Genomic DNA, 24,548 nt, shown 5'->3' with positions numbered 1-24,548 from the left:
GCTAGCATTAACAAAAGGAGCAATTTAAATTCCCACTTCTTTGAGAATGGGGCTCTGCTTGACAAACAGTGCTTCCTGCCCCATTTGCAGCACGCCCATGCATCTCCTCCAGCGCCAATGAGACCCACACTCTCATACCAGTGATATAATAAACCCTCCACAACAGAGGGAGAAAATGAAGCAAACAAGCCCACATCATTTCAACTTGTCAGCTTTAAATAAAATCTTCTGCAGCTGAAAATGAGGAATTTGAGGGAAGAGAATGTGTGAAGTAACCAAATTCAACACTGGGACAAAACATATTGCATGACTTATTATTTTTTTCCTGATCTGCCACAAAAGTTTTTGAAATTTCACCACAATTTTTAATGAAATATCTTTTGTCAGAGACGACTAAGATGAAGAAATGGTTCAGTTTGTTTGTTTATTTTTTTTTCTCCTCTTCCACCCACTGATGCCTTAGGAAACATCTGAAGTTATGGTAAACCCCTATGATATCTTAATGAGTAATTTGTGACCTTTGGGAAAACTCTCATTATCAGTTTTTAAGTCATAGTTGTCATAGCAGAGCATGCTGAAAAAAGTACATATTTTTTATACTTGTTTTAATTACTTATATAATACCTGCCTTAGCACTGATATTATATGCAAAATATTGGAGCATGCTCTCCACCTACAAAAAAAAAAAAATAATAATAATAATAATAATAATAATAATAATAATAAAGACAAAAATGCATTTAAAGGAAGATAAAAAGAAATTTGCATTCTGATAAACATATTTAATATGAATGAAAGAGATAATTATTGTAAATGTAAATCCTTTCCCTCCCCGTTCCCCCAGTGCCTGCCCCCCCCACCCCCTTACCTCCAAAAGCTTTTACTTTGCATTCAGGAGACTCCTTTCTGTTCTTCCCCTCAGCTCTCTCCAAACTCCTTCTCTTCCCTCTTTACTACTTTTTCTCAATGTTAAAATGTCCCTTGAATTTATCTTTCCTAAAAAAACACTTGCATGTCTTCAAAGGAAGGACAACACCACTGTGTCCCATCAGATACTTAGTACAAGTTGCGCATCTTCCAGTGAGAGAGAGGATGGACAAGTCAGTATCTTTTGTCCTGAATGCCCCGAAGTATGCCCAATTTGATATAAACATCTTTTTATGTCCTTTATTTCCCATGTTATGTGTCACATATTTTCCAAATAAGCTTAGAATACTTTCCCCTTACTCTGTTGTAACATGAACTCTCTGCTTTCAAACTATTTTATTTTAAATTCCCTAGGTTAGGGGATTCCCTGGGTGGTTCAGCGGTTTGGTGCCTGCCTTTGGCCTGGGGCACGATCATGGAGTCCCGGGATCGAGTCCCGCATCAGGCTCCTAGCATGGAGCCTGCTTCTCCCTCCTCCTGTGTCTCTGCCTCTCTCTCTCTCTCTCTCTCTCTCTCTCTATCATAAATAATAAATAAATAAATATTTTTTAAAAATCCCTAGGTTATTTTGAGTGATCAGTGCATAGAATGATAGTAATATTGAGGTGTATGATCCCTGTCACCTATCCTTGATGGCTTATTTTAAAAAGTTTTTAATCTGTCCAATGCAAAACATGATCTCATATGTGCATTTTAAATACAGAAGTACCATGTGACAGGAAAGAGCATATAGGACTAATAGGACTACAGTTTGAAGTGCTGAAGAATCTATATTTAACAGAATGACCATTAGCAGCAGTTTTTTTAACCTCTCTATAATTTACTCATAAAAGGTGAAAAAAAGTGAATATCACATCATAGGATGGTTACATTAATATTAGTTGTGTTTTAGAAATATTTTAATTTTTACCTTATGATCATTATAGTAGTTATTATAAGGTAAAGGAACAGAATGAATTTAGAGTTAACTTGGCCTAGCTATTAAACATTCAATAAATAGTGTGAATAGTGATTTCATTGCAATTTCCATGCATGTACTGTATTTTACAACCAGTAAAATCCTGCCAAAAGCATTAGGTTATTCTCCACAGTCTGGAATTATTGAAACTGGTGCCTTCTTAGCACTCTTAGTATTGTATATTCTATGCTAAGCTTGTATCTCAGGAATCATGTAGGTATAATGTAGTCTTGTGTGGCCTGGGTAGCCATGTAAGGACTGATCTGTTCAAAAAGAAAGCAAATATGGAATCATTTGCTTAGAAGGTATCTGTTCTAAGCTGAGCTGGTTTTTGTCTCCCCACAGTGATGGCTGGGCTGACAGGTATGATGTGACAGATGGATATCAGCGAGAAGCTGTTGGTGGGATCACAATCAAGCTGCAATCTCCCGATGTCAAGTGGTTTGATGATTACTATCTGAAGCTCCGGCCAGAAACAAACCTTCGAAACCCTTGGTTTCAAGAATTTTGGCAGCATCGTTTTCAGTGCAGGCTGGAAGGGTTTGCACAGGAGAACAGCAAATACAACAAGACTTGCAATAGTAAGAAGATTTCTTGTTTCATTTATAGAGGATAAGGCGAAGGCTCCAATTTAAGTCAACTGTGTCATGGGGTTGGTGGCTGTAACCTGTTAGAGGAGAGGACTCTTACACAAACAGAGTGGGTATTGGGCTATTTACAGTGATAAATGAATTTTATTATCACTAAGAAAAGCATATCAGAGCAAATCTTTACTCCATGGAGATTTCAAACAATTTTACTATTTATATCATTCAAGAAATAGGTCCTGTGCTAAAAGGGTATTGTGAGATCCAGAGAGGAACCACCGTTGCCATCCTTGAAAGCAAGAACTACGGTCTGCTCATTTTGATTACCTTTAGCAGTTAGCACAGTGTTAAACACTTAGTAAGGGTTTCATATATTCTGAAGAACGAATCAGGGAATACTAAAGGACAGAGCCAATTCCTAGTGCACCAATAAACTATAACATAGTAGCAGGGATTTGTTATGTATAGTTATTATTCTTCATAATCTGAGCAGAGCCATTCATTCTTTTTTTTTAAGATTGATTGATTGATTGATTTGTGAGAGACACACACACAGAGAGAGGGAGGCAGAGGCACAAGCAGAGGGAGAAGCAGGCTCCATGCAGGGAGCCCAACATGGGACTTGATCCTGGGTCTCCAGGATCAGGCCCTGGGCCAACGGCGGCGCTAAACCATGAGCCACCGGGGCTACCCAGAGCCATTCATTCTTCCGTTCTTCGTTCTTCGAAGGGCTTGCTTACCTTGTCCCAACTACTGCTTTGGTTGTAAGGATAACAAGGTGAGGAAAGGCAGTTCCTGCCCTCAAGAGGTTTAGTGTCTAGAAGGAAGTCATGCCAGCCAGTGTTGCAATTCAATGTTGTAAGTGATATTATAAGGGGTAAACACAGGGTTTGGTTACTATTATTTGTTGCACTCTGAAAGGGAATCTTGACTCTGATAATCCAGGTAGGGCCAATATTGATCTATTTGTCCAAGCTTGCAAAAATTAAGGTTTGTTAAAATTGATAAGGGATTTGTTGAGACTGCCTTATCCCCCACATTGTGTAACAACAACAACAAAAAAAACCCATACATATTTGCATAGGAATAAAATGTTTTGGTTGATGGTAATAGGTGCCTTTATTCTCAATGCTGAAACACAGCAGTGTACTGGGGCAATGGGTTTGAAATCCTGGCCCACAGCCTAATTCCTGTCCACAGAGAAGTTGTCACATACCAGCACAAAAATGAGAATAATGGGAATGATACAGAGAATTTTTCAAAATGTACTTTCCCTCCCAGTTCATATCCATCCTATGTTTTTTGGCATCAGTTCATTCTCTTGTAGAATGAATATGAGAGTAAATGGTGATTTGTGATTGTTTTCAAATGTCAGTACTTGCTTAAATAAGAGCTTAGCAACCTTATGTCAGTTCCTATTTGGGTGGTGAGGAGGGGAGAGATGTCAGAGCGTGGGATATTGCACTGGTCACTGAAATCCAGAAATCACAGAAGGCTCATGGTGTGAGCCTGCATTCATTTCTCTCTCACTTCAGATGCTGTTTGTCCAAAATCTCCAAATGCTTGTTCATTTCCTTTGTTTTTATTTTTATTTTCAGAGGAAAAAATGTGTAAGAATAAATAGCATTGTGACTTCTGTTACACAATTTCAATTTTTATAGCTAATTTCATATTTTTCACCAATCCATCCAGTTTTTCTGATAGAAACAGACTTCTTTCCTCTCTTGAGATTTGGGAAATTATGCCTCTTTCTGTTCCAGTTCTAGGATTGTGTACAGAGTACTATATGTCACTATATTAAGGGAGTTATAAAGGGTGAGCAATATATCTGATCTCATCTTCAATGAGATCTTTTCCTAAGTAATTAGTGACAGTCCCTAACCAATGTGCCTAAGGGGATTTTTCCAGGTGGTCTTTACCTCTTTTGTACCAATGTTCTTTTCCTATTCCTTTTTGTCTGAAATGCTTTCTACTTGAAATAGTTGTTTCTCTTATTTTTTTTTTCCACCATTGGAGGTCTTATTTAGGTATAATCTTGAAAAACTTAATTGATTTCCACGGAACATTATTTCTACGGAAATTGTTCTATAAAAGCCTCTCTTCCAACCTATTGCTATAGCTCTTTCACATGACTACCCAGATATGGTTTCTCTGCTCAGAGTTGGTTCCTTACTCTAGTATTTCAATGCACTTTTTAGCCACCTCCCCTCCACTAGAATCTTATGTGACAACAGATGTCATTTTGTACAGAAAAGTAGACACTTATATGTAATACGTCTCTTATTCTTCTGAAAAAGAGAAGCACTATGATTATACTTATTTAAAAATAACAAAACCAAGATTTAGAGAGAGAAAATAACTTGTTCAAGGTCACCTAACTATTAAGTACCAAAACTTATATTTGGACTCAGGTTTTTCTAAAGTTTAACAAATACATGATATACTAAGAGAGAGAATATTACAGTTTTTAAAAATTGCCATCAAATTTGCATTATATAATAACTAATATATAGGTCAAAGATACAAAATAGAAAAATCTTAAAATTATTTGCATATGACTATGGAATGCAATGAGACACCCAGATGTTCACTACTCTCTACTTTTGACTGTATTTCCTTATTTACTTTTGTGTCTTTATCCCCATATTCAAAGAGGCCCCAGATAGTTTACTCATATTTATAACACTACTGAACATCACCAGTGTTTCCCTAAATATAATGTACTTAAACCCTTTCATCAGGCAATGTGCATAAGACAACCACTTTTGAGTTGGAGTGTTAAGAAGTGTTAAGAGTTTATAATTCATGCCAGTTGAGAAGCTGTACCTTGCCCACTGTACAGTACCTTAAATCTAATGGATAGTTCAGTAAGAAAAACGGCTTAACCCAAAGAATAGAAATACTCATAGCTGAATTATGATACCGTATTTTTCTTAGGAGATTCTTGAAAGGCAAAGTATAAAAGTTAGGAGAAGTATCTAAATCTCATACTCGAGAATTAGCAGTAGCTTTATAGAGAATATGCCCCATTCCTATGAATCCTTTCAATGCTGTTAGTTTTGCCTGTTCTCTAGTACATCATATAAATAGAATCTTAACATTATTTGCTTTTCTGTGTCTGCCCTTTTCTCCTCAAAGTAATGTAGCAGAGTTCATCCCATCATTGCATGTATTAGTAGTTTATTATTTTTTATTGCTATATAGTGCCCCTTTGTTTTGGTACACTACCAGAATTTACCTATCAGTTCTCCTATAAATAGACCTTTGGATTATTTAGAATTTTAGGTATTTTAAATAAAGATTTTATGAATGCACATATACATATCTTCTGGCAGACTTATACCCTAATTACTGCTGGATCTATACCTAGTAACAGAATTGCTACATGAGAGGCTACACATATGTTTAGCTTTAGTAGATAGTGCCAAGGAGTTTTCCAAAGTGATCAGACTAATTTCTACTTTTTATTGACATGTATGAGAGTTCAAGTTGCCCTGCACTCTTGTCAACACTTGGTACTATTCTTTTTTAATTTTCAACATTCCGCCAGTGTGTGTTTGTACTACATTGTGATTTTTATTGGCTTTCAATTATATATTACCAAGTTAAATTTCTTCTCGTATTGGAAATCTGGGCATCTTATTTTGTAAAGTGTGCAAGTTTTTTTACACATTTCTTTGAGTTTATTATCTTTTAACATCTGTTTTAAGACTTCCTTGTATACTGTGGTATGAGTCCTTTGTTAGATACATGTATCATGAAAACTGCCCAATTAGAGCATGGCTTATTACTAGTTCCTATTTCTTTCATTTGTTATTTGTTTACTATTTGTTCATTTGTTCTTTGATTCTTTTTTTTTTTTTAAGATTTTATTTATTTATTCATGAGAGAGACAGGCAGAGAGAGAGAGGCAGAGACACAGGCAGAGGGAGAAGCAGGCTCCATGCAGGGAGCCCGATGTGGGACTCAATCCCAGGACTCCAGGATCATGCCCTGAGCCAAAGGTAGGCACCAAACCGCTGAGCCACCCAGGGATCCCCCTGTTCTTTGATTCTTTATTCCTCTTTTACTGCCTTCTTGTGGATTAATCATAATTTTTATTATCTTCTATCACCACTCAATATTTTTGTTTCATCTCAGTATAATTCATTTAGTTTTCAATAGAATTTGTATTGAATGAATCTTTAATACAAACAATTTTAAGTTAGTCTTTGTTTACATTTAAAAATATGGCAAATATTTATCACCCTCACACTATTTTTTTCTATTACTACATATTTATTTCTATATGTATTATGAACGCTACAAGGCTCTGTTAGGATTGTTGCTCTAAATGGTCAATGGTCATATTTACCCACTTCAGTGCTCTTCATTCCTCTTGTGCTTTTTTGCTTTTAACCATGATTTTTTTCAACCTAAAGAATTTATTTTAGTATTTCTTGGGATATAGGTCTACTGGCAACAAATTTTATCAGCTTTTTTCCCTAATATCTATATTTCACCTTTATTTTTGAAAAAAGAAATATTCACAAGTATAGCATTCTATATTGCCAGGTTTTCTCCAATAATTTTTTTCTTTCAAAACAACATTCCATTTGTTTCTGAATTCCATGATTTCATTGAGAATTTAGCCATCATTCTTAACATCCTTCTCTGGATGGCAATGTGTCTTTTTTTCTGGACTTTTAAGTTTTTTCTTAAGTTTCTAGTTGATTATGATGAGATTAGGTGAGATTTCCCTTATACATTTCATTCTTTGGATTGAATGAAACTTCTCAAACTGGGGCACCTGGGTGGCTCAGTGGTTGAGCGTCTGCCTTTGGCTAAGGTCATGATCCTGGGATCCTGGGATCCAGTCCCACATCAGGCTCCCCACAGGGAGTCTTCTTCTCCCTCGGCCTGTATCTCTGCCTCTCTCTCTCTCTCATGAATAAATTAATAAAATCTTTTTTAAAAAGAACTCCTCTAATCTGTGGATTAAAGAACTTGATACAGTTCTGAAAATTTCCCAGATATTATTTCCTGAAACATTCCTTCTGCCACATTTTTCTCTCTCCGCTCTTTCTTGTGCCCAAATACACCTATTAGATTATTTGACTTTGTCATAAAGGTGACTTTTTCTCTCAGCTTTCTTTTCTATCTCTTTTCTCTCTGTGCTTCAAATTGATTCTTTTCTATTATTTGGCCTTTGATTTCACCAGTCATTGTCTCCATCTATGTCCAGTGAGTTGTTAACCAAAATAAGAAATTTTTAATGTCAGATATGGGGCTTTATGGTCCCAGAATGTCTTTTTTTCCTTTTTATAGTACTCAATTTTCTGTTGAAATATTCTTTCTCATCCATTTTTTTCAATCATTTATTCTGTTTCCTTCAACATATTGATTATAGCAATTCTAAGGTCCCCTTTTTTTCTAATTCTAACATCTGGATCTTCTCTCAGTCTTCTTCTGTTGACTTATTTTTCATACTGGTCACATTTTGTGCTTCTTGACACATCTAGTGTATGTTTTCTTTTGTGCTAGACATTGAGCATAAAATACCATACAGATTGAATTTTATATTATTCTTCCCCCAGTGATGGTTTGCCTTTTCCAGATTCAAAGAAATTGAAATGAGGTAAGTTGGAACAAAAGATAGAAGTCGTCAATCTCTGGTTTAAAAATGTCTTGCAGGAACAGTTGACATGGAATTTCAATTGAAAGTCTAGCTAGTATATCCTGTGCCCTGGCTGATTGAATCACTCAGAGTTTTAACTATTTTTGATCTTTGTTCTCCAGCCATAATTTTCTAAATTTGACATGCATTATGAGAAAAGGACTAATTGAAGTTTGAGCAGTTTCTATTCCTCAGGTGAGGCTTTTCTTTCCAATAGTATAAAACAATGGGAAATTTCAATTTTCCTCTTCCTAATCTTGAGCCTCTGTGGAGCCCCCAGAATCAGCAAATGAATCACAAGGGAAACTGGCTGTCATGCACTTAGGGCTCCTGCAGCTTATAAGTTGAGATACCGGGTCATTTCAGTATCCAAGTGTACTTCTGGCTTCTCTTTTTCCCAGAAGTGTCATATACTATGTGAAGTTACACCTCCTCCCCCAGGCATACTTCATGTCCTTTCCCAGCACCTCAGAAGGTGACTTTATTAAGAAATAGCTTCATTGTGGATGTAATTAGGTAATATAAAGTTGCGCTCTTAATCCCCCCAAAAGAGGAGAAGTGATACAGAGACACAAAGAGAGACACATAAGAAAAGTGGCAGATGACAGAAACTTGAGTGATGCAACACAAGGATAGGAATGCCAGAGACCAATGGCCACCACCACTGGCTAGGAAGAGGCAAGAAAGGATTTTACCAGGAGTCTCAGAGGAAGCACAGCCCTGTTGACATACCTTGATTTCTGACTTCCAGGCTCCAAAGCCATGAGGGAATTAAATGAACCTTGCTTAAAAATAAAACAAAAATTTAAATAAATAAATAAATAAGTAAATAAATAAATAAATAAATAAAACAAAAATTAACTGAAGTATAAGCATTTTGGACATTAGAAATTGCAGGGTTCATTTATATAACCAAATTGAGATTGCACAGGTAGTGATGATTGAGAACTATACCCTTTGGTGTTTTGAGCATGTGGTTTTGACAGAATCTAGGTTTATGTACTATTAACAGTGAGCCCAGTTTCAGTAAGTTTTACTTAAACTGCACAATTATTTTAGACTTGACTTATCAATTAAATGACTAATAGTGATAGTAAATTAAAAGTATGAAGAATATAGTTTAACTTTTCTCATTATTTAAATAACCCAGTAATAAAAGCTATAGAGAATTAAATTAAAACTATTTTCTAGTAACTGTATGCTATTCTGTTTTTGAGCCAATTTAAGGACCCATTTCCTTTACAGTTATACTGTCACCCACTGACATTCATTTGCTGTCTCCTTTCTATGATTTCTCCCTGTCACTTCCAGTAGCTTCCAGAGATGTCATTTATGACATTAATACACAAACATTCTCACCTGGATGTCCTGAGGGCACCTCAAACTTACATACCTAAAACTCACCTCATTATAACTTTTGCAACCATAGCCCCAAACTTTGAGTTCCTCCTTTTTGCATCTCCAGTTTTAGTAAATGATACACCCATCCACTCTGTCTCCTAAGATATAGGAATAGGTCCTCTCCTATCCCTTTCTATCATCCTCACAGCCAACCGGTGAATAAATACTGTTAATTCCACTGTTTGAACATCTTCCATGTCAGTTCTCTGTTTCTCATTGATGGCTGAATTCAAATCTTTATTATACCACTGCTGTGATTTGGTTCTTCATGATCTCTTACCTCACATATTAGAATAATCTTCCTATTTAATCTTCTCGTTGATACCAGCTTCCTCCTTTTTCATTTTATGCTGACAACTAGCTCCAAAGAATCCATCTAAAGAATGAATCTCAGAGTGCCTGGGTGACTCAGTGGGTTAAGCATCTACCTTTGGCTAGGTCATGATCCCAAGGTCCTGGGATCAAGCCCTACATGGGATCCCTACTCAGTGGAGAGTCCACTTCTTCTTCTGCCCCTCCCCATGCTCAAGATTGCTTTCTCTCTCTCTGAAATAAATAAATAAAATCTTTAAAAAAATGAATGAATCTCATCAGGTGACTCCCATTCTTAGTGATCTTCTGTGATTCTCCAATGTCTACAAAAAGGAAACCCATCTCTTTGCCCCAAGCCAAAACTCTTTAAATTCCCTATATATGTTTTTCAAATCTCATCTTCTGATCCTTAAGCTCAAGAAGTCTGTGCTCCAAACACTTCACAGATTGCACTCATCTATTTTAGAATGCCATGCCTACATAAAAGTCCTTTGGTCAGAAGGGCATTTCTGGGGCTCCAGTGATGTGCTTATTTCTTGATCAGGTAATGATCACTAGGATGTGTTTCTTTTGAAAAAAACTTAATGTATAGTTGTGATTTTTACACTTCTGTGTTCATGTTCTAATTTAATGAGTTTACCTTAACTACCCCACTTCCAAATAAAAGTCCTACAGCTACTATATCCAGTCTAATATTCCTTCCAGTTCAAATTGCTCACAATACTCTCCCCCACACCTCCCACTCCCACCACATTTCTGCTGCATGTTGCTCGAGTCCTCTCCCTTTCTTTCTCTGTAACCCTTACCACCTTCCCTCTTAATATTTTTATATACCACAGTAAATATCTCTCTATTTCATAGGTAGAGCTGTTGAGCTATTTCACTGTTTTCTTGTCTCCTTCAAAAATCTATACTTGGTGAAGGAAGTGCTCACTTTTTGAGCACAAAACTGCTGCTGAAGTTACATTGCCAAACAGAAACCCCTTGCTCCAGAGAAAATATGATGCCATCTTCATAGAATATAAAGCAGCTACAGCAATAGAATATTTTCTACTATATTACACTAACATATAAGTGGATTTTTCACATTGTTACACCAGTATGTAAACATTTTATGTCTGTCTGTCTCCATTAAATTATACATTTCTCAAGGAGAACTGTATTACTCATCTATGTTTTCCAAATTTCTAACATGATGCCTTATAGAGCAAGTATGTGATAAATATTGTTAAATTAATATGATTTCATTTCTCTTGAACCCAAGTAGACTTATAATGTCTACAGGGCCTAGAAAAGTGGTTCCCATTCTGTGGGATGCAGGTCCCAGGGTCACTGTGGGTTTGTTGCCTGCATCTAGAATTTTTATGTAGTTCAGCATTATCAGTGAACTGAACTGTGCCTTGCATATCCTGTGTGAACATGTGTGTGTTTATATACGCAAGTGCCTTATTTTTATGCACAAGCTGTTGCAGTTAACAAATTACAAATTAATTTAAATTGCTCAAATCATGGTAGCTTATTACCATTATGTGTTTTCTATATAAAAGATACTAGCAGTACAAATAGCATTGATGGAGTGTGTGGAATTTTGTAACATTAAAAGCATTACCTATATTCAGAAAGGTTAATTACACTGGCTTGGAGGTAGCTCTTTTCCCTTTTTGTTAGAGCAAGTTTCTAACCAGAGGTGTCCACATTTTTTCTGATGAATATGAGTCATAAGTACCTGAGGTGGATTAGTTAAAGGATACTTCCTATGCATCAAAATTTTTTTCTGCCATATTGTTTGCTTTTAAAGCTCTTATTAGTGATTTTAGAGTGCCTGGGTAGCTTGGTAAGTTAAGTGGCTGACTCTTGATTTCAGCTCAGATCATGATGTCACGGTCCTGGGGTAGAGTCTTGCATTAGGTTCTACACTCACCAAAGGATCTGCTTAAGGATTCTCTCTCACCATCCCCTTCTCCCTCTGCTCATCCCCCTTCTTCTCTCTTTCTCTAGCTTTTAAATAAATAAATAAATAAATAAATAAATAATAAATAAATAAATAGATAAATAAATAAATAAATAATAGTTTAAGAGAGGGAGAGAGAGAGAGAGATGGGGGAAAGGAAGAGAAAGAATCTCAAGCAGGCTCCATACAGTGTGGAGCCAGAAACAAGACTCCATCTCACAACCCTGGTATCATGACCTGAGCCAAAATCAAGTGTCAGACACTTAAATGACTGAACCACCCAGGTGCCCCAATAAATAAATCTTAAAAAAAATACACACCTATTAGTGGCTTAGCCATTGCTCAAAACTCTTCAGCACTTCTGTCTGAAAACATGACTGGAAAACCCAAAACAGTACACTGAGGAAAAAATAATTGTCCAGATAAGAGGAGCTGAACTATATAGTAAAGGCATCACAAAGGCTAAATAAATGAAATGCCACAGCTAACCCCCAGATTAGATATTTCTCATCCTTATGCTACATTAATATTTCCAAGATAGCACTTGGAAAGAAAACTAATCCAATATGAAAAGAGGATTCCATGGTTGCATATTTTGGGTTATTACATTCTGTATCCATTTTTTAGAGATTTATAATGTATATCCACATGTTGGAAAAGGACAAATCCCATTGTAAAAAAAAATCAAATACTTTTCTTTAATTAGTCATCTCCTCTGTTGTTTTGTTTTACTATGAACTCATCTTATGTAACATTGAATATCACCATATTTTGGGAAAGGCAACACTAAGACAATTTAAAAACCATATACTGAAAAAGAAATTTTATCACATTATCCTAGTATATGTGATAAAGTATGCTAAGCAGAAGCCCATTTCTGTCTTTATATCAGCCAAAGAATTAAGTAAATTAGAATTTGATGTGTCAGTTTTGGCTTAGTATGATTCTTGGATTTGTTGCATTTTGATACTTTTCATTGCCAGAAGGGAAGAATTTCACCATCTTGGACTCTACTTTAGAAATAGAACATAGAGCCATATCAGGGCCCCAGATATTAACATATCAAAGTTTTAAGAAACATAATCTGTCACATTTCTTATTTGAATTCCAGAGTTTAAGAAATAAGAGTAATTATCCATCCAAGTAACTGTCAGCGCATATAATTCTTCATGATGAATGGCTACTATCAAAAAGTACTCAAAGAGATCCCCAGAAGAAAACCCTTGCATTAGAAACGGCAAAGAGAGTTTTCAAACTCTTAAGACACTAGAAATGGAATGCACATGTATTAAAGATATTTACAATAAACTAGAGAGACCAGACAAGCTTGCTGAATCAGTCACTTAATGCATACAGGTGCACTGTAAAAAGCATTAGATTTATGCCCAGATGATCTATATTAAAAAACTCAATCAGGGACGTCTGGGTAGCTCAGCAGTTGGGTGTCTGCCTTCAGCTCAGGGTGTGCTCCTGGAGTCCCGGGATCAAGTCCCACTTTGGGCTCTCTGCATGGAACCTGCTTCTTCCTCTGCCTATGTCTCTGCCTCTCTTTGTCTCTCATGAATAAATAAATAAAATCTTTAATAAATAAATAAATAAATAAATAACCTGTAGTCACCATTAGGCATCTCTGGGTCCCTCATTTTCTCATGTGTGGGATGAGATGAGTTTTAAAACTGATCCCTAATTTACAGAAGACTGTAGTGAGGCTTAAGTATGATGATATATGGGAAGACACTTAAAGATGTGATGGGAAAGTGCCTTCTCTGAGCAAAGATGAAGTAGAAGAGCCTGGATTTACTCTCCTTCTTAAAATAGCAGCATAAACATCTTTCGATGGACACCGAGGCTCCTTCCACAGTTTGGCTATTGTGGACATTGCTGCTAGAAACATTGGGGTGCAGGTGTCCCAGTGTTTCATTTCATCTGTATCTTTGGGGTAAATCCCCAACACAACAAGACAAAATATATAAAACAACAGTTTTCAAGACATTGGATATCAAGTGATGAAGGACAGTCATTCTTAAGAAACAGGAAATAAGGGTGCCTGGGTGGCTCAGTCGGGTAGGCATCTGACTCTGGCTCAGGTCATGATCCCAGGGTCCTGAGACCGAGTCCCGCATTGGGCTCCTTTCTCAGCAGGGACTCTGCTTCTCCCTCTCCCTCTGCCTACAGCTCCTCCTGCTTGTGCACTCTCTGTCAAATAAAAATAAAATCTTAAAAAAATAAAATAAATAAGAAATGATACAGGTGAGCCCTCTGAGTTAAGAAGATGGAATTGTGAGTTCAGAGAAACCTAGGAAGCTAGAGTTCTCAGAGCACAGGAACAAAGAGTAGAGAGGTCCAGGAAGTGAAAACTCTGGAGATCAGCAGAGGTTCCTTCTTGAATATCCAGCTGAGTATTGATCACTGTGTGCATTTGAGAATAATACTTCAGACCTGGGAAAGAACCCTCATAGGATTAGGGAGAACACTATGGCACCCACATGGGACAAGGAATAGTGTCTGTCCACAGCTGTCAGACTAGAAAAACTTGTAGTTCAGAGTGCTAACACAACACTTAGGGGAAATTTTGTAGCATTAACTTGCTATCGTAGAAAAAAAAATTATCTCTAGTCAATGATCACAGAGTTACCTTAAGAAATTTGGAAAAGAAGAGCAAATTAAACAAAAGGTAAGTAGAAGGAAGGAAGTAATATATCAGAGTGAAAATCAGTGTAATATAAACCAGAAATACAATAGAGAAAATCAATGAAACTAAAGTCTGGTTTTTTTAAAAGATCAATACAGTTGAAAAAAAAAACAGATTTATCAGGAAAATAAAGAAAAACGAATTGTAGATATTGGGAATGAGAGAAATAAAACATTATCCAGAGTCAACAAATATGAAATGGAAAATAGACATTTTATTTTATTTTAAAGATTTTATTTATTTATTAGAGACAGAAAGAGAGAGAGAGAGAGAGAGAGAGAGAGAGAGAGAGGCAGAGACACAGGCAGAGGGAGAAGCAGGATCCATGCAGGGAGCCCGATGTGGGACCCGATCCCAGGACTCCAGGATCATGCCCTGGGCTCAAGGCGGCGCTAAACCACTAAGCCACTGGGGCTGCCCAAAAATGGACATTTTAAAAAACAATTTAATCCAATAAATTAGTCAGCTTAGATAAAATGGAGAAATTCCTTGAAATTCATAAACTACCAAAGATCCCTGAAGAATAGACACCCTGAATAGTCCTACATCTATTGTAGAAATTATTTTTTTTTATTGTAGAAATTAAATTTGTAGTTAAAAATTCTCCCACAAAGAAAACTACAGGCCAGATGGTTTCACTGATGAATTTCACTACTATGAACTTAAGGACAAACTGATAGAAATTCTAACATAAACTCCACCAAAAACTTAAGGCAAGAATACTTCCCCATTCAATCAATGTGGCCAACATTACCCTGTTATAAAACCATGCCAGGATATCACAAGAAAAGAACTATATGCTTCAGGAACATTGGTATAAATATTCTAAACAAAACTTTAGCAAACTATATCCAACTATATGTATAAAATATACTAAATAATGACAAAGTAAGATCCCAAAATGTAAGATTCGTTTAATATTCAGAAAGAGGTCAGTATAATTTATTGTATTAAAAAACCTACAGAAGTATTAAATATTAAAACCTAATAGGAATTTATGATAAAATTCTCAACAAACTAGGAATAGACATAAACCTCCTCAACCTTGTAAAATTTCCTTGTATGCTCAGGCAATAAGGAGTTTGACTCTTACCACCAGAGGTTCTAGTCAATGAAACTAGACTATAGCAACTAAAGAAAAAAAGTCACCAGATTTGAAATTGATGAAGTAAAACTATCTTTGTTAATAAATGACATAATTGCCTACCTAGAAAATCCAGCGGAATCTTCAAAAGTTACAGTGAATTCATTAAGTTTGTAGTATGCAAGATTAATGTACAAAAAAATCTATTGTATTTCTTGGACCCACAACTATATGGTCAACAAATCTTTGATAAAGCAGGGAAGAATATCCAATGGGGGAAAAAACTGTCTCTACAATAAATGATATTGGGAAAACTCGACAGCAACATGCAGAAGAATGAAACTAGACCACTTCCTTACACTATACACAAAAATAAACTCAAAATGGGTTGAAGACCTAAAGGTTAGATCTGAATCCATAAAAATCCTAAAACAGAACACAGTCAGTAACCTCTTTAACACTGGCTGTAACAACATTTTTCTAGATATATCTCCTGGGGCAAAGAAACAAAAGCAAACAAACTATCGAGACTTCATCAAAATGAAATGCTTCTGCACAGCAAAGGAAACAACAACACTGAAAGGCAACCTTCAGAATGGGAGAAGATATTTGCAAATGACACATCTGGTAAAGGGTTAGTATCCAAAATCTCTAAGAACTCATCAAACTCAACACCCAAAAAATAATCCAGTTAAGAAATGGACAGAAGACTTGAATAGATATTTTTCCAAAGAAGACATCCAGATGGCTATAAGATGCATAAAAAGATGCTCAACATCGCTCATCATCAGGGAAATACAAATCAAAACCACAATGAGATGCCACCTCACACTGTCAGAATGACTAAAATTAACAGCACGGGAAACAACAGATGTTGGTGAGATTGCTGAGAAAGGAGAACCCTCTTACACTGTTGGTGGAAGTGGAAGTTGTTGGTACAGTGACTCTGGAAAACAGTATGGAAGTTCCTCAAAAAGTTGAAAATAGGACTATCTTATGACCCAGCAATTGTACTACTAGGTATTTATCCATAGAATACAAAAATTCTGATTCAAAGGGTCGCATATACCCCGATGTTTATAGCAGCATTATCAACAATAGCCAAATTATGGAAAGCCCAAATTCTACATGATTTTAAGACTCAGTCTAAAAATAGAGTAGTCAAAAGTGCAGTGTCAGCATAAAGACAGGCACATAGATCAGTAGGGAATTCAGACACAGACCCCACTGATAATGGAAAACCGATTCTGAAAAAGACACACAAGGAGTTCAGTGAAGGAAGGATAAGCTTTTTTTAAAATGGCACTGGAAAATCTTGGATAACTGTAGGTCCAGGGGCATATTACTCATTACCAGAAAGCAATGAACTATTGGTATACCTAACAGTGGGGGTGGGGGGAGTACATACTGCATGATTCAATTTCTATGAAGTGTTAGAAAATGTGAAATACTATCCAGTAACAGCAGAGCAGTGGTTGCCTGGTGATAGAAGAGATTTAAAAGGTCCATGAGGAAACTCTTGGAGATAATGGATACATTCGTTATCTTGGTTGTCGTAATGGTTTCATAGGAATATACATATATGAAAACTTCTCAAATTGCCCACTTTCAACATATGCAGTTTAATCTAATCTGTGTCAATTATACTTTAAGTTTTTATTTTTTTAATTTTTTTAAAAGATTTTATTTATTTATTCATAGAGATGCAGAGAGAGAGAGAGAGAGAGAGAGGCAGAGACACAGGCAGAGGGAGAAGCAGGCCCCACGCAGAGAGCCCTATGTGGGACTCGATCCCTGGTCTCCAGGATCACACCCTGGGCTGCAGGCGTCGCTAAACCGCTGCGCCACCGGGGCTGCCCTATACTTTAAGTTTTTAAATACAAATATATAAATATGTACTGCCGGACTTACTCTCAGGTTTCAAAGAATTCTAGCAAATAACCAAATCCTTTATCTCTTCTATCTCTTATGATTTTGATGCCTATAACCAAATAGAAATTCATTTTATTTTATTTTTTTAAGATTTTATTTATTTATTCATGATAGACATAGAAAGAGGGGGCGGGGGGTAGAGACACCGGTGGAAGGAAAAGCAGGCTCCATGCTGGGAGCCCGACGTGGGACTCGATCCCGGGGCTCCAGGATCACGCCCTGGGCCAAAGGCAGGCGCCAAACCACTGAGCCACCCAGGGATCCCCAGAAATTCATTTTATGGAAGGATTTTTTCCTCTTGCTTTTAATCCTTAAGCTCATCCCCTTTGCAGCGTTCTGTGCTAGTTCCTCAGATGCCTCAGTAGCCTGTGCTGCGCATGGACGGAAGAACTCTGTAGTGGGCAGAGAATTGTGTCCTGTTCAGCTCTACGGCTTACACACTCTGACCTTGGGCCGGTTCCTTAGCCTTGCCTTTTCACTTATACAATTTGGATAATACTTATATTTTAGACTCATTATGAAGATAAGATGATATGTATAAAAATTCTATCAAAGGATCTCTAGAAATGCTGTATTAAAGCTTTGTGCTTACCAAATTATTAAATTGGGTTTTGCTTTAAAAATATTTGTATTACATTATTCTGAAAATGAAAATGAAATGCACCACATGGTATTAGTAAATATATTTTCCAATAATCTCCAGGCTAGGAGTGATGACTAACAGCATATTATTAGTATATGACATTAAAACACACACACACAGAGGGGGAGGGGCAAGATGGCGGAGGAGTAGGGTCTCCAGGTCACCTGTCCTCAGCAAATTACCTAGAAAACCATCCAATCATCCTGAAAACCTACGAATTCGGCCTGAGATTTAAAGAGAGACCAGCTGGAACGCTACAGTGAGAAGAGTTCGCGCTTCTATCAAGGTAGGAAGACGGGGAAAAAGAGATAAAGACACAAAAGGCCTCCAAGGGGGAGGGGCCCCGCGAGGAGCCGGGCTGAGGCCGGGGCGAGTGTCCCCAGGACAGGAGAGCCCCGTCCCGGAGGAGCAGGAGCTGCACCAACCTTCCCCGCGGAAAGGGGCTCCCCGGGAATTGGAGCAGGATCCCCAGAAAGGCGGGGACGCCCTCGGGCTCCCTGGGACAGTAACAGAGGAACTGCGCCCCCCGAGAGTGCGCCGAGCTCCCTAAGGGCTGCAGCGCTCGGCGGGACCCGGAGCAGCTCGGAGGGGCTCGGGCGGCGGCTCCGCGGAGGGGGCTGCGGGGCTCCGGGAACAGCTCGGCGGCGGCGGCTCGGGCGGAGGAAGAAGCTCCGCGGAGGGGGCGGCGCGGCTCCGGGAACAGCTCGGAGGGGCTCGGGCTGCGGCTCCGCGGAGGGGGCTGCGGGGCTCCGGGAACAGCTCGGAGGGGCTCGGGCGGCGGCTCCGCGGAGGGGGCTGCGCGGCTCTGGGAACAGCTCAGCGGCGGCGGCTCGCGCAGAGGAAGAAGCTCCGCGCGGAGGGGGCTGCGCGGCTCCGGGAACAGCTCGGAGAGGCTCGGGCGGCGGCTCCGCGGAGGGGGCTGCACCACTGGGAGCGCGAATCCAACAGCGCAGGCCCCGGAGCACAGGGCCCCGGGACACAGCCCAGGATCCGGCCTCCCCCGGGACAGGCAGAGGCCGGGAGGGCCCAGGACAGCAAGGACGCTCCTGCCTGGAACTGAGCAGATCAGCGGCCCCGCCCCGGAGCCCCCAGGCCCTGCAGAAGGAGAGCCCCGGAGCTACTGCGGGGGCTGGATCCAGGGTCCCAGAGCTGCCCCCGCCACTGTGGCTTCCTCCCGGGGCCTCACGGGGTCAACAACCCCCACCGAGCCCTGCACCAGGCAGGGGCAGAGCAGCTCCCCCAAGTGCTAACACCTGAGAATCAGCACAGCAGGCCCCTCCCCCAGAAGACCAGCGAGACGGACCAGTTCCAAGGGAAATCAAGGGACTTAAACTACACAGAATCGGAAGATACTCCCCCGTGGTTTTTTTTGTTTTTTGTTTTTTTGTTTTTGTTTTTGTTTTTTTTTGTTTTGTTTTGTTTTGTTTTGTGCTTTTTTTTTTCTCTCTTTCTTCTTGATTTCTGATTGCTTCCCCCACCCCCCCTTTTTTCTTTTTTCTCCTTTCTTTCTTTTTCTTTCTTTTTCTTCTCTTTTTCCCCTATTTTTTTCTTCTTTCTCTTTTTTCTTTTTCTCTTTTCTTTCCTTCTCTCTCTTTTTCTCCTTTTCCCAATACAACTTGTTTTTGGCCACTCTGCACTAAGCAAAATGACTAGAAGGAAAACCCCTCAAAAAAAAGAATCAGAAACAGCCCACTCTCCCACAGAGTTACAAAATATGGATTACAATTCAATGTCAGAAAGCCAATTCAGAAGCACTATTTTACAGCTACTGGTGGCTCTAGAAAAAACCATAAAGGACTCAAGAGACTTCATGACTGCAGAATTTAGATCTAATCAGGCAGAAATTAAAAATCAATTAAATGAGATGCAATCCAAGCTAGAAGTCCTAACGACGAGGCTTGACGAGGTGGAAGAACGAGTGAGTGACATAGAAGACAAGTTGATGGCAAAGAGGGAAACTGAGGAAAAAAGAGACAGGCAATTAAAAGACCATGAGGATAGATTAAGGGAAATAAATGATAGCCTGAGGAAGAAAAACCTACGTTTAATTGGGGTTCCCGAGGGCGTGGAAAGGGACAGAGGGCCAGAATATGTATTTGAACAAATCCTAGCTGAAAACTTTCCGAATCTGGGAAGGGAAACAGGCATTCAGATCCAGGAAATAGAGAGATCCCCCCCTAAAATCAACAAAAACCGTTCAACACCTCGACATTTAATAGTGAAGCTTGCAAATTCCAAAGATAAGGAGAAGATCCTTAAAGCAGCAAGAGAAAAAAAGTCCCTGACTTTTATGGGGAGGAATATTAGGGTAACAGCAGACCTCTCCACAGAGACCTGGCAGGCCAGAAAGGGCTGGCAGGATATATTCAGGGTCCTAAATGAAAAGAACATGCAACCAAGAATACTTTACCCCGCAAGGCTTTCATTCAAAATGGAAGGAGAGATAAAGAGCTTCCAAGACAGGCAGGAACTGAAAGAATATGTAACCTCCAAACCAGCTCTGCAAGAAATTTTAAGGGGGACTCTTAAAATTCCCCTTTAAGAAGAAGTTCAGTGGAACAATCCACAAAAACAAGGACTGAATAGATATGATGACACTAAACTCCTATCTATCAATAGTAACTCTGAATGTGAACGGGCTTAATGACCCCGTCAAAAGGCGCAGGGTTTCAGACTGGATAAAAAAGCAGGACCCATCTATTTGCTGTCTACAAGAGACTCATTTTAGACAGAAGGACACCTACAACCTGAAAATAAAAGGTTGGAGAACCATTTACCATTCAAATGGTCCTCAAAAGAAAGCAGGGATTGCCATCCTTATATCAGATAAATTAAAATTTACCCCGAAGACTATAGTGAGAGATGAAGAGGGACACTATCTCATACTCAAAGGATCTATCCAACAAGAGGACTTAACAATCCTCAATATATATGCCCCGAATGTGGGAGCTGCCAAATATTTAAACCAATTAATAACCAAACTCAAGAAATACCTTGATAATAATACACTTATACTTGGTGACTTCAATCTAGCTCTTTCTACCCTGGATAGGTCTTCTAAGCACAACATCTCCAAAGAAACGAGAGCTTTAAATGATACACTGGACCAGATGGATTTCACAGATATCTACAGAACTTTACATCCAAACTCAACTGAATACACATTCTTCTCAAGTGCACATGGAACTTTCTCCAGAATAGACCACATACTGGGTCACAAATCGGGTCTGAACCGATACCAAAAGATCGGGATAGTCCCCTGTATATTCTCAGACCATAATGCCTTGAAATTAGAACTTAATCACAACAAGAAATATGGAAGGACCACAAACACGTGGAGGTTAAGGACCATCCTGCTAAAAGATGAAAAGGTCAACCAGGAAATTAAGGAAGAATTAAAAAGATTCATGGAAACTAATGAAAATGAAGATACAACCGTTCAAAATCTTTGGGATGCAGCAAAAGCAGTCCTGAGGGGGAAATACATCGCAATACAAGCATCCATTCAAAGACTGGAAAGATCTCAAATTCAAAAGCTCACCTTACACATAAAGGAACTAGAGAAAAAGCAACAAATAGACCCCACCCCCAGCAGAAGAAGAGAGTTAATTAAAATTCGAGCAGAACTCAATGATATCGAGACCAAAAGAACTGTGGAACAGATCAACAGAACCAGGAGTTGGTTCTTTGAAAGAATTAATAAGATAGATAAACCATTAGCCAACCTTATTAAAAAGAAGAGAGAGAAGACTCAAATTAATAAAATCATGAATGAGAAAGGGGACATCACTACCAACACCAAGGAAATACAAACGATTTTAAAAACATATTATGAACAGCTGTACGCCAATAAATTAGGAAATCTAGAAGAAATGGACGCATTCCTGGAAAGCCACAAACTACCAAAACTGGAGCAGGAAGAAATAGAAAACCTGAACAGGCCAATAACCAGGGAGGAAATCGAAGTAGTCATCAAAAACCTCCCAAGACACAAGAGTCCAGGGCCAGATGGCTTCCCAGGGGAATTCTATCAAACGTTTAAAGAAGAAATCATACCTATTCTACTAAAGCTGTTTGGAAAGATAGAAAGAGATGGAGTACTTCCAAATTCGTTCTATGAGGCCAGCATCACCTTAATTCCGAAACCAGACAAAGACCCCACCAAAAAGGAGAATTACAGACCAATATCCCTGATGAACATGGATGCAAAAATTCTCAACAAGATACTAGCCAATAGGATCCAACAACACATTAAGAAAATTATTCACCATGACCAAGTAGGATTTATCCCTGGGACACAAGGCTGGTTCAACACTCGTAAAACCATCAATGTGATTCATCATATCAGCAAGAGAAAAACCAAGAACCATATGATACTCTCATTAGATGCAGAGAAAGCATTTGACAAAATACAGCATCCATTCCTGATCAAAACCCTTCAGAGTGTTGGGATAGAGGGAACTTTCCTCGACATCTTAAAAGCCATCTACGAAAAGCCCACAGCAAATATCATTCTCAATGGGGAAGCACTGGGAGCCTTTCCCCTAAGATCAGGAACAAGACAGGGATGTCCACTCTCACCACTGCTGTTCGACATAGTTCTGGAAGTCCTCGCCTCAGCAATCAGACAACAAAAAGACATTAAAGGCATTCAAATTGGCAAAGAAGAAGTCAAACTCTCCCTCTTCGCCGATGACATGATACTCTACATAGAAAACCCAAAAGCCTCCACCCCCAGATTGCTAGAACTCATACAGCAATTTGGTAGCGTGGCAGGATACAAAATCAATGCCCAGAAATCAATGGCATTTCTATACACTAACAATGAGACTGAAGAAAGAGAAATTAAGGAGTCAATCCCATTTACAATTGCACCCAAAAGCATAAGATACCTAGGAATAAACCTAACCAAAGAGGTAAAAGATCTATACCCTAAAAACTATAGAACACTTCTGAAAGAAATTGAGGAAGACACAAAGAGATGGAAAAATATTCCATGCTCATGGATTGGCAGAATTAATATTGTAAAAATGTCAATGTTACCCAGGGCAATTTATACGTTTAATGCAATCCCTATCAAAATACCATGGACTTTCTTCAGAGAGTTAGAACAAATTATTTTAAGATTTGTGTGGAATCAGAAAAGACCCCGAATAGCCAGGGGAATATTAAAAAAGAAAACCTTAGCTGGGGGTATCACAATGCCAGATTTCAGGTTGTATTACAAAGCTGTGGTCATCAAGACAGTGTGGTACTGGCACAAAAACAGACACATAGATCAATGGAACAGAATAGAGAACCCAGAAGTGGACCCTGAAATGTACGGCCATCTAATATTCGATAAAGGAGGAAAGACTATCCATTGGAAGAAAGACAGTCTCTTCAATAAATGGTGCTGGGAAAATTGGACATCCACATGCGGAAGAATGAAACTGGACCACTCTCTTTCACCATACACAAAGATAAACTCAAAATGGATGAGAGATCTAAATGTGAGACAAGATTCCATCAAAATCCTAGAGGAGAACACAGGCAACACCCTTTTTGAACTTGGCCACAGTAACTTCTTGCAAGATACATCCACGAAGGCAAAAGAAACAAAAGCAAAAATGAACTATTGGGACTTCATCAAGATAAGAAGCTTTTGCACAGCAAAGGATACAGTCAACAAAACTAAAAGACAACCTACAGAATGGGAGAAGATATTTGCAAATGACATATCAGATAAAGGGCTAGTTTCCAAAATCTATAAAGAACTTATTAAACTCAACACCAAAGAAACAAACAATCCAATCATGAAATGGGCAAAAGACATGAAGAGAAATCTCACAGAGGAAGACATGGACATGGCCAGCATGCACATGAGAAAATGCTCTGCATCACTTGCCATCAGGGAAATACAAATCAAAACCACAATGAGATACCACCTCACACCAGTGAGAATGGGGAAAATTAACAAGGCAGGAAACAACAAATGTTGGAGAGGATGCGGAGAAAAGGGAACCCTCTTACACTGTTGGTGGGAATGTGAACTGGTGCAGCCACTCTGGAAAACTGTGTGGAGGTTCCTCAAAGAGTTAAAAATAGACCTGCCCTACGACCCAGCAATTGCACTGTTGGGGATTTACCCCAAAGATTCAGATGCAATGAAACGTCGGGACACCTGCACCCCGATGTTTCTATCAGCAATGGCCACAATAGCCAAACTGTGGAAGGAGCCTCGGTGTCCATCGAAAGATGAATGGATAAAGAAGATGTGGTTTATGTATACAATGGAATATTACTCAGCAATTAGAAACGACAAATACCCACCATTTGCTTCAACGTGGATGGAACTGGAGGGTATTATGCTGAGTGAAATAAGTCAATCGGAGAAGGACAAACAGTGTATGTTCTCATTCATTT

The 24,548-nt window shown here is 38.7% G+C and overlaps 1 protein-coding gene across 2 annotated transcripts in view; it reads left to right on the top strand.

Annotated features, from left to right (window-relative positions):
* The window catches only part of GRM5 (glutamate metabotropic receptor 5), a 514,508-nt gene that overhangs the window by 363,159 nt on the left and 126,801 nt on the right, over positions 1–24,548 (top strand). For both annotated transcript variants that reach the window (XM_041729572.1, XM_041729571.1), the window contains exon 4: positions 2,231–2,466. In XM_041729572.1, the coding sequence (XP_041585506.1) occupies positions 2,231–2,466 (236 nt within the window). The remainder of the gene's footprint in view (positions 1–2,230; positions 2,467–24,548) is intronic.

The sequence above is a fragment of the Vulpes lagopus genome, chromosome 15, assembly GCF_018345385.1.
Source record: "Vulpes lagopus strain Blue_001 chromosome 15, ASM1834538v1, whole genome shotgun sequence".
Taxonomy (NCBI): Eukaryota; Metazoa; Chordata; class Mammalia; order Carnivora; family Canidae; genus Vulpes; species Vulpes lagopus.
Note: the sequence above shows the minus strand (reverse complement) of the source record. Positions and strands in the feature narration are given on the sequence as shown.